General features: G+C 33.3%; 1 protein-coding gene across 1 annotated transcript; it reads left to right on the top strand.

The window, feature by feature from the left end:
• Positions 1-12289: 12289 nt before the first annotated feature.
• On the top strand, positions 12290-16040 carry LOC133875135 (flavonoid 3'-monooxygenase). Its single transcript, XM_062313152.1, has 3 exons — positions 12290-12773; positions 14649-15092; positions 15211-16040. Exons 1-3 carry the CDS (start codon positions 12327-12329, stop codon positions 15856-15858), a joined length of 1539 nt encoding a protein of 512 aa, XP_062169136.1. The 5' UTR covers positions 12290-12326; the 3' UTR covers positions 15859-16040.
• Positions 16041-16428: the final 388 nt, after the last annotated feature.

Genomic DNA, 16428 nt, shown 5'->3' on the forward strand with positions numbered 1-16428 from the left:
TGGGGAGCATTGCATTGAGGTCATCTTTGAATTTGAGCATGACAACATTACACAATTTCGATTGCTTTTGTCCATCCTAATGCTTTTATACAAAATGAACAACAATTACAACATCTGCATCAAGTAATGGATACTTGACATCAACAACAACATTACACAAAACAAGTGTTTACAAGACTTATACCATTACAAAATTCATACAACAAGTTTTGGAACATTGCAAAGTTATACCAAAATGAGCAATTCCTACAATATCAGCAACAAGGAATTGTTTCTTGACATCAACAACAACATTACACAAGACCTATGCTTCCAGTACTTATACCATTACAAATTTCGTCCAACAAGGTTTGGATCATTACAAAGTTCAACCAAAATTAGCAAAAAATACAACATCTACATCACAATTTCTTAATGTTCAATGCAACATCATCCTTGATGCAGGACAATCTCTATTAAACCAATGATACAACATAAATATCATCAATGAACAAAGCAATGCACATTGGTTCTTCCTCTGTACTGCTCGAAACTTATTCTTCTGTCTATCTACTTTGGACTTGTATTTGTCATCTTCATTCTTGCATTTATCAACTTCATTCTTGCTTCTCTCAGCTTCAATTTTGCATCTCTCAGCTTCAGTCTTATATTTATCAACTTCAGCAGAGATCTTTGTTCCATTCTGTTCCCGTTCAACCTTCAAACTGTCATGCCACTTCGTCAACCTCGACAGAACTCGTTACCCGTACACGCACATTTTAGGATCACGCCATACGAAAAAATCACATTTCACTTCTGATTGCTGCATAATCGGACAAAAAAAAAAAAGAAAAAAAAAAAAGAACAACTACATAATGGCCAATCAGAGATAGAACCCTAAACCCCAAATTAGGGAAAATGACAAAAATACTTCAAAATTAGAGGAAAAGACCTCAATACTTATTACCTTGTAATTTATACAAGAAAAAAACCTCATACCAAAATTACTTAGGGTGAAGGATGTCCACGACGATGATTTCAATCCACATTTGTATAATGAACCTTTGGCTCTTGACTCGCTCGATTCACTGTCGGACATTTGCTCCATTTTAGCACCGTCACTTGACTGCTCAGCTGGGTCATCTTTATAAACTGAATATGGGTAAAAAAAAAAAAACTTGAAGTTTTTCACGATGGTGGGCAGTATGTTGCTACGGTAGAACCAGAGGAAGTGTTGGGCTTAGGAGGGAAGAAGGGGTTGTGAGGAATGAGGATGCAGTCGAATGTAATATGCAAAACGTAGCGTTTAGGTTGGGGGCAAAAAGGGTAGAAAGGGATGAAAAAGTCACGTGATTGCAATTCTGTCTGGTTTTAACGCCTAAACTAGACAGAATACCCTAAAGTGAGGGTTTCAGATAATTGAATACCGGGTTCGACAGTTTTTTAAGTTTAGTATCCTTCCGTCAAAACGCATGGTAGTTCAGTACCTTTTTGTGAAGTTTCTCCAAAAATTTAAGAGTTAGAGAGATCATGCAACTAAGAGAAATAGAATTTTCAAACAAAAGAAAATTATTGTTTAGGCTAATTAAGGAAAGTTTTATTGTAAAATCTTTAATTACAAATTTGAAATTTTATTTGAAAAAAATAAAATCTTAGTTTAATAGGTTGATTTGGTCAATCGGCTCAATCCCATTCCCATATTTCATATTTGCATTTTCCAAAATCCTTTATAATTACAAGATTCCAATTTAATACCGAATGATATTTGGAATTAATAATACCTTAAATTTGAAATCAATAATACATTAATTCTAAAATACACTTGTGTTTATATTTGCTTTCCTTCCAAATGATCCAATCGGCTGAATTGTATAATTTGTATTTGATTATGTTGCTTTGAAGTCTTAACACATCCTTAATTGTTTAATATTCATAACTTATTTTGTAATTATGTGAACACATACTTTAATACATTAAATTTTTAAAATGTGATATAACGATTCTTATGTATCTAATGAAAGAAGATTATAACAATAGTCAATATAAATACAAACTAACATATATTAAGTTAATAACATTAACAATGATAATTATTAATAATCATATGGTCCTATGTATCTAATGATAATACTTTTTTTTTTAAAAAAAAAAAATCAATTATTAAGTAATAAGTATGTGATCTTGAATCTTAAAATGTGATCTAACCTTTTCTCTTTTCTTTTTCTTTTTTTTTTTTTTAAAAAAAAAAAAAAAATTCTTAAGTAATAAGTATCATTTGATCTTGAATCTTAAAATGTGATCTAACAATTTTTAAGTATTTAATGATTCTATGGCACAATGTTAGATCATATAATCATGTGATCTAAATTATAATGATAATACCTATTATCATATGAACTAAATTTTAATGAAAATATTTAATTTGTGATTATAACTATAATCAATTAATTTAGAATTATATGAATCACATTATCATTATATATGAATAATATGATTATGTAACGCCCAGAAAATTAGAAAGTAAAAATACACATAGGTTAATAATCTTTAAATGCTAAAACACCTATAATTGTGCAAGTGCATGTGTACATGTTTAAGATTAGGTATGGTTGAGTAATTTGTTGCATAATTAACCATATATGAATTTTTTTAACCAAAGCAATTCATAAACACATATACATATATTAGGTGCAGGATAGAGTTTAGTTGCTGATATGGTATATGAAGCAATTTCGGTGTAATACGATGTTTCGTGTGAGTGAGAGCTGTCAAATTTAATTCATTAAATCTGTAGCCCAGTTCGTTTTAAGCATTCCAGGAGATTAAAAACCATGTCAACAAGTGCGGTTAGACTAATCTAGTTCAAATTAAATGATAGTTCATTAAAGATGAAAATCTAGTTTGTTATAGATGAAAATCCTTGAAGTCAAGAGTCAAGTCTTCTCTAGTCATCATCCGTATTTTCCATCGGTGATTATTTCAACCTTAGATTAACATTTTTGCTGGCTTAATCTTAACCTTTGAAGTGTTGTATATAAGGGACTAAATGATTGATCAAAGTTGCAGCAAGGAAAACCAAATTTCCAACAGAAAGCTCCTAGTTTTATTTTCAGTTGATTACAGGAACCTTGTTGCTGTAATTTCGGTGTTTTTCCTACACTTTCTAGCATTTTCAAAACCAGAAATGGGATCTTGAATTAGCACTCATTTCCCAAACCATATAACAGAAACAGAAACCAGAAACTCTCATGTTTTTTTATCTAAAAATCAGCAACCTTGAACTCACCTTCAAGTGTTTATTTCAGACCAGCAACTCTTTTCTTCATTGGATTGTTTTGTGCAAATTCTAGTGCGTAATTCTTCATTTTATCTTTCTGAATTCATTGTATTCTTCTCCTTTAAATTCATGTTCTGTTTTTCTTCTTCTTTGTAGAAGAAACAACCGTGTATGTATATATAGATGATCTTTTCTTTGTGTTTCTGAATAGAGTAAGTTTCCAGGACAATACCCGAGCTGCTACCTGGTAAATATCGTGTTTAAAAATGATTTGAGAATTTGTAATGGCTGTGTTTTAAAGGGTAAAACCATATTTGTATAAATTGAAGTGAAAAGTGTGTGTTAACAAGTTAAGGTGTGAAGAAAACATTTTGTGCTTATGTGTTGTACTGTCAAACATGTGTGAAAATGATATTTATAAAAGGTGACCGGGATGTATATTGGATATGATGAGATATGTGTGTGTCGTTGGAAAACGTGTGTGTGTAATGAAGTTGATATGAGTACGGAACTCCTTTGCATGCGTAGGAAGAAATATATATATATATATATATATATATGCATGACCAGATTTATGTATATGTACAATCTGTGATGTGTCTATTATATATAGGAACATGAATATGTGTGATAATCAAATGATGTATACGTGTATTCCCTATAAATATAAAAATACATATGTTGTTAAATAAGTGAATATGTGTGCATAATCTTAGTTTGCAAAACACATATATGGATATATTAGAAGTTATGTTAAAAATATATGAGTTGATTGTTGATATATACAATTGGTTTAATCTATAATATTTCCAATACGCCATTATGCCATATAAGAATTATAAATAAGGTTATTGATTTATTTAAATAAATATAAGATGAAAATTAATATAACGACTATATTTAAATCTGTAGCCGTTGTAATGCTCAGACAGAAAAATAACATCTCTTAGAAATAAGCAAAGATGTTTGTTTAGTACATTTTTGCTAATTTATTATATTGCATGGATATAATTATGCAGTTCTTACGGATAACCTTTGAAGTGGAAACAGAAAGTATCTTTATACTTACTGAGGGTGATGTTGGTAGATTTTTCTTTAATATTATGAACACTTATTTATTTATTTGTTTGCGCATGTGATTTTACATATTTTCTATTTTAACAAAACTGGTTAATAACAAAGCTGGTATGCGGTGGGGGGGTTGATGGCTGCCAATGGAACCTTTGGCTTCTGTGACACTTAATAAATAAATTAGCTGAGACCTTTGGCTCTTGGTCTGTTGGGACCTTTGGCTTCCAGCAACAAACAAATAAGTTTTAAGTGAGGGGGATCTTTGGCTCCTAGGACCGTTGGCTCCCACAAATCATTAATCCGGACCATTGGTTCCATTATGAGAGGAGTGCAAAAAGAGAAATAATCAATACATTGCATTTAAAACTGTTATACTACTGCTTTATGATTATGTCTATATTCCATTTATGTCTATGATTCGCGACATAGACTATATGTTGCATATACATGTGATTATAAAGTCTTATACATTGTGTTACATTTCATAAATAAATCAGTATTCATTATATTATTGGAAATAGTGGACTCACTTAGGTATTTTTGTATTGCTATTTTCTTTTTATATTATATATTATTACAAGATATGAGAAGGATGAGTACCAGGATTACCCAGATCCTTAGGTGGATCCTGTTGACAGTACTTGAGGCTAGCTTGCCTCCATTTTGTGGACTGTTGTGTTCCAGTCCTTTATTATATTATCTTGAGAACGATATTTATATTTCTGCTGGTGTGTATTAGCTATACTCTAGTTATTTTGACTTGTAAATTATATGTGTCTTGCGTGGCACAAATACTATATTATGTGTAGTTATTCAGTTACACTTTAATATATCTATTTTGAGGTATTTCAGTTTGAAGCTCTGATGTGTTATTTAATTTCAAGTCTGTTGGATAAATATACATTCCGCTACCAATTTATAACTCTGATGATGTCGTAACGTCACGTGAAAATTGAAAAAAAAAAAAAAAAAAAAAAAAAAAAAAAAAAAAACTCACTTTCGCTTTTTGTAAAAGTGGGGCGTTACAGATTACGTTTCAAAATTGTCATTATATCATATGATTAACGTGAATTCATACTTACATATGTAATCTATATACCTAATTATTGTATCTAAGTATGATTAATAATTGTTAGGTATTTATAATCTTAAATCATACTTAACCATTGTATATAAGTATCTAGATATTTAATTATTGTATTAATATAAATTTTTATACTTATTTGACATTGTGCGGCTATAATTTATATTTGTACTTAATTTGTGTGTATGCTATGTGTTATGCGTGTATATATATAAAATGTTTTATGAATTATAAATCATATAATATCATCTTACTTATAAGATTATCTATGAAAAGTATGATTTAAGTATGATCATATGATTTAACAATTCGTATGATCTTAGATTTTGGATCACATGATCTAATGATTCTTAAGTATCTAATGATAATACTTAAAACATATAATCATATCCATCTATATAGTGATTATATGTCATGTAGAACAATGTTATATTATTATATAATTATATAGTCATATTATATTACATGAATAATATAATTGACATAATAAGTATATGAATTGTCATTAGATCATATGATTAACAGATTAAGTATTGCTTTTATTCATTTTTACTATTTAATACACATACAACCAATTATTTATTACTACTTAATATCTACTGACAATTGTTATTTGTTACCTATAAGTTATATACATATATACATATTAACAAATTAAGTATGTATGTGTGTGTGTATATATATATATATATATATATATATATACACTTAATCTATATATGAGTCGAGCCTTAATAAGCGAATCGATCCTTATACGAGCGGGTTCACGAGCTTTAACCGAGTCGAGTTGAGTTTATACGAGTTTGTATTGTTTAATAATCGAGCCTATTTTCGTGCTCGCGAGTAGCTCAGCTCATTTACACCGCTATTAAAGAGTAAAGAGTAAAGACTTGAAGTCGAAGAGTCTAAGCGAAGCGTGAAAAACAAAATATCTGAAAAGCATCAAACTATTTGGCCGTTGAATCTTCATCAATGTGATCCAAGTCATACAATGCTTTTCAAATTTCGATACATCTTCTGATTTGCTCGAGGTTTATTGGAATTTAGAGTCTTGGAGAAACTAGATCTGTTCGAGGTCTATTGGAATTTGGAGTCTTATCTTTTATTTCAAAGTTGGATCCTTAAGTTTAAGTTGTTCAACGTCAACCCATCAAGATTCTAAGTCCTAACTTCTAACTATATATATTAAGGTGTATAATATATATTCTAACTTCTAAATATATACTTATTATACTTATTACTTACACATTACTAATTTACTATATAAATTAATGTGTATATATACACACACTAAAACACACACCCTATATATATATATGAATGAGCACATCGAGCCGAGTCGAGCTTTCACGAGCCTACCCTGAGCTGAGCTGAGTATTGGCATGTTCAGCTCATTTATTAAAGGAGCTTAAAAAATATTCAAGCTCTGTTCGTTTAACAAACGAATCGATCCCGAGCCGAGCCCGAACATGTTCACGAGTAACTCTGCTCGCTTACAACCCTACCTACCAAGGTATTCATTAAACCATATCTTTCTTGTTATCACCGCAAACAGTTCACACTATCATCCACTCCACATCCATCTACCATCTCCTTTGATTAGGAATGTAAATAAACTAGTCCATTCGACAACCCGCTCGGTTTAGCCCGATCCGAACTCAAACTCAAGCTCGATACTGTAGAAACTCGCTTGTTACTGTCGAAACACGTTCGATTAGTAAATGATACATATCCGACTCGCTTGACAAAACTCGATAAAGGATCGTGAGCTCAGCTCGTTTAAAGCTCGACCGGATCGCTCACTTGGCTCATTATTCCGACTCGTTACCTCATTCGTACGACATGTTAGCTCGTTCATATCTCTTATATATTACTAAAAATGAGTTATATAAATTTAAGTATGTATGTTTTGTTTGGATGAATAATTTAACCATGTATATTAGTAATTAAGTAATATATGTTATTGATGATCGAGTGCCAAATATTGTACATTTGGACCCTTTAATTTGCATTTACTAAACCTTTAGCTTTATTATTTTCTAATATTTTTTTGTTAGTTTTAGTATTTTAATATAATTGCAGGCATTGAGAGAAAATGATGGTTTTATGAGGAATTGCAGAGAAGATGGAAAACCGGTCACATAAATAAGGAGTTCGTGCGACATTTGTTTTGTCTTTAAAAAAAAACACAAACACAAACACATATGGATGTGTGGAGGTGTAATATAGTTGAGCACGTGATCCTTGCCATAACAAGAGAAGATGAACATGACCTGGGAATTGAAGTGTGTGGTGCAAACTTGGGACGAATAAGTTTTTGTTTTGACTTGGAGGGACTTGACGTGTGCAGCACAAAAGACACACACAAAATACACGCGGCCAATTGTTTGTCACGTCATAAATACACGTGACTAACAATTGGCCGCGTGTGGTCACGTGTATTAAAATACACGTGGCTAAATGTATTTTTTTTTTAAAAAAAAAAAAAATTATTTATTTTTTTTTAAAAAAAAAATTATTTTTTTTTTGGACACGTATACTTAATGCACGTTGCCAACAATTATATTATCTTTTCTTCTTCTTTTTTTTTTTTTTTTTTGTTTTTTTTCCTTCCTAATATTCTGGAGTGTATGTATACGTTAACGTATAGATAAAACGTTTTATCTATACGATCTCCGTCCAACTCTCGTCTCGTCACTAGCCGGCCATACCGAGAGAGATACAAAGAGTGAGAGAGACAGAGAGAGAGGTATTAGAGAAAGAGAGTGAGAGGGTATTGACGGAGAGAGAGAGAGACGTCAACGTCAGGAAGGCCGACCACGCGGTGGTCGGGGAGCTGGCCGGTGGTGCGTGCCTGACGGAGAGAGAGAGAGAGAGAGAGAGAGAGAGAGAGAGAGAGAGAGAGAGAGACCAGTGACAGAGAGAGAGAGAGAGAGAGGGAGGGAGGGAGAGAGAGAGAGAGAACACTGAGAGAGGGAGAGAGAACAGAGAGAACAGTGACGGAAAGAGAGAGAGAACTGAGAGAATATAATTTATATATATATATATATAGTTTAAAGTAATAGCAGGTGGGTGCGCTGGATTTGTCCCGCGCGCCTACCTGCACCAATTTTGGCCACGTGGCCAAATTCTTGATTTATATTTTAAATATATTTATATTTTATATATATATATATAGTGTACAAATTTTCAAAAACAGTAATACACGTGGCTACTTGGCCACGCATATTAATACACGTGGCTAATTGGCCACGTGTAATTAATACACGTGGCCAATTACAAATATAAATATAAAAAATTATAAAAAAAATATAAATATTTTAGCCACGCGTATTTATTACACGTGGCCAATTAGTCACGCGTATTAATTACACGTGACTAATATTTATTACACGTGACTAATTGCATATTTTTTTGTAGTGCGTGTAGCCGTGTGTGACTGCTCTACAAATTCTTTCCAGAATTAGCTGCAACCGAAGACACCAAGCCGTGCGTCGGCCATGCATGCACGTTATTTTCGTTACTAGCTGGCAGCAACACATTAATTCTTTCCATGGACGTGATCGTGCGGTGCCTTGAGCTGGGAGAACCGAGACATTCAAAAGTTGGCAGCGCATCGATCACATATTTTCTTTCCATGCAAGAAGAGCAAACCTGGCAGTTGTGCATGTGACTCGGCAGAAAAGAAAATACAGACGTTTTCCTTAGAGTGTGGCGCCAGATCTTGAGGTTTTTTTTTTTCCTGAAATCTGCAGCACCGAATTTCCATATCTAGCAGCAAATGACACAAGTAATTGATTCATCTCCTAGACCTGCGTGAGATTGCTTTTCACAGATTTCTTTCTAAAAGGAAAAGCAGCACCAAATTTGGACGTGTAACGCAAGGACAAAAAAAAAAAAAAGAGGACCATTTCTTTCCATACTTGAGATGCACGATTTCTTACAAAGAAGGAGTAGTTGGCAGCAAAAAAAAAAAAAAAAACCACGTGAACTATGGTAAAATTGAGAGATTGAGAGAACCTTACTTGTTTCTAGGTAAATGGCCATAAACCCTAGCATTCTTTTCTCCTATTAGGATTTTGAGAGGTAAATGTGGGTTTTAACCTAATTTTTAGCTATAAATATCACCTGCTAGGCATCACTTAGAGCATCAATTCTTTTATTCCGAGCACTTGTTTTAGCTCTTGTCTTTTCTTTTGTAAGTTGATATTTCGTTCATTTTTCTTTTGATTTAAAGTTAATTAATTTTTCATTCTTATTTCGTTTCTTCATTATTTTAATTCATCGCTTTAATTTAGTTAAAGTTGATTAATTTCTGTTCTTCTTTCTTTTCTTCGTCAATTTTATTTATCTCTTTAATTTAGTTTTCGTTCTTCTTTCTTTTCTTCATTATTTTAATTTATCGCCTTAAATTTATTTAAAGTTGTGCGTTTGGGAATTGAATTTTTTGAACTTAGAATAGAATTCTGATTCATTGCACGAATTTCGAAGTTTGACTTTGTGAGATAAAATTTGAAAAAGTTAAATAAAATATAATTTATTTTTGAAAAAAATAGAGATGAATAGAGAAGAATTCTGATTCAACTCTGTTGGCAAACAGACTTTGCTCTTTATTTTTTTTCCTCTCTCATCAATTTATTCTTTCTTTCTTTTTTCTTTTTTTTCTTTTTTTTTTTTTTTTTTTCTATTTTAGTTAGTCTTTTGTCTTTAGCCATGAGAGGTTAATTCTTCAACTAAGGTTGAAGATGAAACCTCGTCATTAATAAAGAACGTTCTTGTTATTTTATTTATATAATCCCCAATTTTTTTACCACTATATTGTTCAAGTCCAAATTCAATTATTTGATTTATGTCTTTTGATTGAATGTTCATTTATTAAAAGTTTGATATTTGATGTGTTTCAACCAATGGATACATCGAATGATTCAATTGAAAGATGATATCCATTGTGATTTGTTCATTGAACGGATACATTTGATGATTTAATTTCAATTGGATATTCGTTGTGGTTTGTTATTGAGTTGGATTCATTGAATGATTTAACATAATTTTTGTGGAACTTTGAACAGTGAATAAAACTTATTTGTTTATCAGATGTATGAGTAAAATACAAGAATGTGTTTTTTGATTTAGCGATGTGGATTTTGAAACCTTAGTACTTTTATTAATTGTTCTTATTTAGTTTTATTTGAGTTTATTATTTTGCTTGACAAAAATTCCAAATATTTGGCTCTAGGTTAAAACAAAATTTATTTAAATAAAAATTGATTTATTTTTACATATACTTCTATGTGGATACGATTTCGCACTTGCATGTACTATGCTACGTACGACTCGTGCGCTTGCAAATATCAAAATTTACACATAAGTTATATATATATATATATGTTACTTAATATTTATATGTGTGTATATTAGTTAACATACTAACTAGTTATTTCATAAACTAACATGTACTAAGTAAATGTAATTAACTATATGTTACTCGATATTTATATATATATATATATATAGATACACACACACACACACACTAAATAAGTATATAGTATACTAGCTAAGTAAATATTGTATTACATATAGTTATAATACTTTGATAATAGTATTTAGTATGTTAAACTAACATATTAAATTATTAATAGTTAATAAGGAGGTTGTTCACAAATTCGGGCTTGAATTCAGCTTTGATCATACATTAAAAAATTTAATAGCTTACTTCGAGCTCTAGTTGAGCCGAGTCGATCGGGTTACTCGACAAACTCGACTCATAAATAAACCAGTCTTAAAATCTTAAAATTCGAATCGACTTGACTCGATTACATCCTACCTCTTATACATACAAGAAGTGTACGCAACCTTTTTTTCGAAACAAGGTACCAAACATAAATGTTTCGTTGAAGACTTCATGAGTCATGACCCATACAAGAAGTGTACGCAGCCTTTTTTCGAAACAAGGCACCAAACATAAATGTTTCATTGAAGACTTCATGAGTCATGACCCATACAAGAAGTGTACGCAGCCTTTTTTCGAAACAAGGTACCAAACATAAATGTTTCATTGAAGACTTCATGAGTCATGACCCAATATATACATTCATGGGTTGTTTGGCAAGTGACATTATAGAATAGAACAGAACAGAGTAGTGGGTTGTTAGTTTTTGAAATTAGTAAAAAGTGATAATGTGATATAAAATAAAAAGAATTTGTATAAAAAAGTGAAAAAGTTTTGTATTGTAGTGGATTTTTTTATTTGAATAGTAACAAAAAATTATTGATGTAATATAAAAAAGTTAAAAAAGTGGAAATGTTTTGATGTTGATTAGTAGTGAAAAGTATAAAAAAATGAAAAAAAAAAAAAAAAAAAAAAAAAAAAAAATTAATGAACAATACTATAATGTATGGGTCCTTGACAAACAACCCCGTTGTCTTGGCAACCAACCAATCAACTAATTGACGCAAACACGAAAAAATCGTCGCATTGACTTGTGTGGGCTACAGAAATTTTTTGCTTGAAAATAACAGTTGAAAGGACCGCAACTGCGAAAAATTGCAGTGTTTTTTTCACTCGTTTAAACAATTAGTTAAGGTAGAAAAAAGAAGTATTACTTTTTTTTTTTTTTTTTTACCTTTATTTGAAAGAAATACAGATATATACTCTCTTAAATTAACATTTAATTTAAAAATTCTTAATTAAAAAGTCAAAGAAAAAAAAGGAAGAAAGAAATTAATAAAGAAATGGGAACGTATAATCACTGAGCATGTGAAGCTAGCTAACAGTCAGAGTAACCTAGCTACCACGTACCAGCACAAGTCATTAACGAACACGTGTTAACCTACAAAGTTCTAACCAAACACTAACCGTATCCATGCTTTTTATAAGCACCACAGTCCAAAGCAGAGCCAGAGACCACAACCATGTCTCCCTTCTCTCTCATTTTGGGCACCGTAGCCTTAGCCATCTTTCTCTATTACCTGCTCAACCTCCGCACCCACCGCCACCGGCTCCCCCTCCCTCCAGGCCCAAAACCATGGCCCATAATCGGAAACTTGCCCCACATGGGAACTGTGCCTCACCACTCCCTGGCGGCCATGGCTCGTACCTATGGCCCGCTCATGCACCTCCGGCTCGGCTTCGTCGACGTCGTGGTGGCGGCTTCGGCGTCCGTGGCGGCCCAGTTCTTGAAGCACCATGACTCCAATTTCTCCAGCCGGCCACCCAATTCCGGTGCCAAGTATATAGCGTACAACTATCAGGACCTCGTGTTTGCGCCGTACGGCGACCGGTGGCGCATGCTTCGGAAGATCAGCTCCGTTCATCTCTTCTCCAGCAAGGCCTTGGATGAGTTCAGACATGTGCGCCAGGTTAGACTTGTTCCGATATTTTTCTGCCAAACGCTTTGTCCTGAGTGACGTCTATGGTTGATTACTTTAATGCTACGCCATCCATTATCCTTAGAAAATATTTGAATCCAACGGTCAGCAGATATGTTTTTTTTTTTTTGGACATGATAAGTTGAAAACCTCCTTACTCTCCCCTCTCCTCCCCTCCCTTAGTAATTTTTTTTTTTTTTTTTAAATTTTTAAAAATTAAAATTGATGTGATATAAAGTTGAAATAATTTATATGAAAAAGTAAAAAAAATTTATATTGTAGTTAGTTTTTTATTTAAAAAGTAATAAGAAAGTGTTGATGCGATGTAAAAAGTGAAAAAAGTTAAGAATATTTTGAAGTTAATTTTTTTTTAAAGAAGTAAGAGGAAGGGGAGGGGAGGGAAAAGTGGGTTTTCAAACGGGACTGTCTTCTTTCTTTTCTATTAAATAACAGTTGTTTTTTTTTTTTTTTTTTTTTCGTATAATTTAGCTAGAGATGTATTATTTGTACACACATTTATTGTGAAATTTATGTACAGGATCTCATCCTACACCAAATCTAAATATGTGTACAAAATATATAAAAAAATGTATACAAATATTATTTACCGTCTAATTATTGCAATGAGGTAAACAGTTTTAACGACTTTTGGTTGATGCCAACAAAAAGTTACCTAGTTTAATTTAGCTCTTGTCAAAGCTTCTAAGAAAGCTGAGGAGACTTCCTTAATTCTAGGGCCGTGTGATAGATAAACATTAGGATAATTATTTTTAGGCCCAGATCTGAATATAGAATTTCTTGTGTACTAAAAAACCTCTACTAAAGAGAGGCAGAGGAGCTGTATTAACTATTAAGGAGATCTGCTAAAATTAAGAACCAAAAGGAGCGGCGACATGTGGGGGTGGGGACCGGTAGATGGTGAAGCAGAGGTTGGCGAGAGAGGAGGGGCGTGTGGGCGGTAGAGCTCGAGGAATTGCGGTAGATCTAACCTCTAATAATCCAAAATAATAAATAATAATAATAATAATAATAATAATGATAATGATAATAATAATGAAATATGAGAGAGAAGATGGGGGAGGGGGGGGGGGGTGTTGGAAAGAGGAGTACATTGAGGTAGGGGGTAGCTAGGGGATGGAGAGGAGCCCTAACTGAGATATGGGGGATGGGAAAAGCTGAATTTGGCCTTTTTGGAAGAGGGAAAGACTATTTCGATAAAATTATGCGAATGCTAAAGGGTAAGAGGTCCTTGGAAAAGAGAATCCTACTAGCCTAGGCTTGTAAAATTAAGGAAAATTAAATTATTAGTCCATGATAATCAAATTTAAAAATTAGTAGAAATTCATTATTGTAATTAGTAGCATAACAATTTAAAATACAACTAATTATGAATTACGAGAATATTTTAGTTGCACGAGGAGTTGGATCTTAAATTATTACAAATTAGGAAAAATTATTAAACAATATAATATTAACTATAAGAGAGTCAACTTTGTTAGTATTGTTAATGGTAAAAAGTTCCTCCAATTCATTTTAAATAAACCGTTTTCATCGATTATGAACTAGATTTAAAAAAAAAAAAAAAAATTATATAATTAATACTTTAACTCTTTTTTTAATAAATAAGACTTAACACATAAAAATATTTAACTGAAATTAAAATAAACTGTGAAGTCAAAATTCAAACTTTAATATCACAGTTTATCATATTTCAATTAAATTAAATAATTAACATATTGTCTAGTCTACTTATGAGAATTATTAGCCGGCTTATTTTTTATTTTTATTTTTACTTTTTTAAATTTTCTGATGAGAGATTAGAGGTTCTAAGTACTTAATGAATACAATCTACATGATTCTGTGCAGGAAGAGGTGGCAGTGCTAAATCGTGCCCTAGCAAATGCAGGTCAGAAGCCAGTCAACTTGGGACAGTTGCTCAATGTGTGTACAGTGAACGCCCTAGGGCGGGTGATGCTAGGGCGAAGGGTGTTCGGTGACGGAAGTGGTGGCGGCGATGCAAAGGCGGATGAGTTCAAATCAATGGTGGTAGAGGTGATGGTGCTGGCTGGAGTGTTCAACATAGGTGACTTTATCCCCGCCTTGGAGTGGCTGGACTTACAGGGGGTAGCAGCTAAGATGAAGAAGCTCCACAATAGGTTCGACGCGTTTTTGACCGGAATTGTTGAGGAGCACAAAAAGAACGGTGGTGGGAAGCACATGGACTTGCTGAGTACGTTGATTTCGTTGAAGGAGAATGCTGACGGTGAGGGAGGGAAGCTCACAGACACAGAGATCAAAGCTTTGCTTTTGGTACCCCCTCTCTCTCTCTCTCTCTCTCTCTTAATCAAACAGTTTTATTCGTTTGTCGCGTTTACCAACTGTGAACCATCAATTGCTGTCGGCCTCACGTATTAATTCATGTCTGCAGAATATGTTCACGGCAGGTACGGACACAACATCTAGCACAGTAGAATGGGCAATAGCTGAGCTAATTCGGCATCCCAAGATCCTGGCCCAAGTCCGACAAGAGCTTGACTCAGTTGTGGGCCAAGAGCGGCTTGTAAGCGAATTGGACGTTGCCCAACTGACCTACCTCCAAGCCGTGGTCAAGGAAACCTTCCGGCTCCACCCATCAACCCCGCTCTCTCTGCCACGAATGGCAGCCGATGACTGCGAAATCGATGGCTACCGCATTCCAAAGGGCTCCACACTTCTGGTCAATGTATGGGCCATTGCACGCGATCCAGACCAATGGTCCAACCCACTGGAATTTAGGCCGGAACGGTTCCTGCCGGGCAGCGAAAAGGCCAGCGTTGATGTTAAGGGAAATGATTTTGAAGTGATACCGTTCGGTGCCGGGCGTAGAATATGCGCCGGGATGAGCTTAGGGTTGCGCATGGTTCATCTCCTAACTGCATCCTTAGTCCATGCATTTGACTGGGACCTGGCTAACGGATTGATGCCTGAGAAGCTGAACATGGATGAAGCATATGGGCTCACCTTACAGCGAGCCGAGCCCTTAATGGTGCACCCTCGGCCGAGGCTATCACCTCATGTTTATCGAGCATCGTCTTGAAAGGATCAACACCAAAACTCGCTTGTATGGTTTGAATGATGCACTATTTGGGTAACTCATATTGGGTGGTTATTTCGCCATGAGTAGTGCCACCAAGATATATTTATCTTAGTTTTCGTTTTTCAATAATAATCTAAGCAAAAAAAATACGTATAAGAGCACTAGCATTTGTTTTATTAGAATTCATTCATTTTTTGTTCACAATGGGTAGCTTAATCGGTTAGGGACCACGCCTCATGAAGTGGAAGTCACTAGTTCGAATCCTCCCTCCCCCTCTTGCGTGGACATGTCAAAAAAAAAAAAAAAAATTCATTCATTTTCTTAGATGTAGGAAAAATTCTTAAAATACCATTTTTAATAAATTCCGCTGTTGTTCCGTAAAGTAAGGGAGGACAAGGGTTATGGAACAACAAAAGAACTAAAATGTGTATCCAAAATCTAGGGATGCAAAAGTGATTCTCTTAATATTATTTTAATAGAAAAATGATTTCTCCTTCCTCTCTTTTCTTTAACATTTTTTTGAAATAATATTTAAATATTTTATATATCCTCTTTCTTTTCCTTAATATT

The sequence above is a fragment of the Alnus glutinosa genome, chromosome 8 (genome assembly GCF_958979055.1).
Source record: "Alnus glutinosa chromosome 8, dhAlnGlut1.1, whole genome shotgun sequence".
In the NCBI taxonomy this organism is placed as follows: domain Eukaryota; kingdom Viridiplantae; phylum Streptophyta; class Magnoliopsida; order Fagales; family Betulaceae; genus Alnus; species Alnus glutinosa.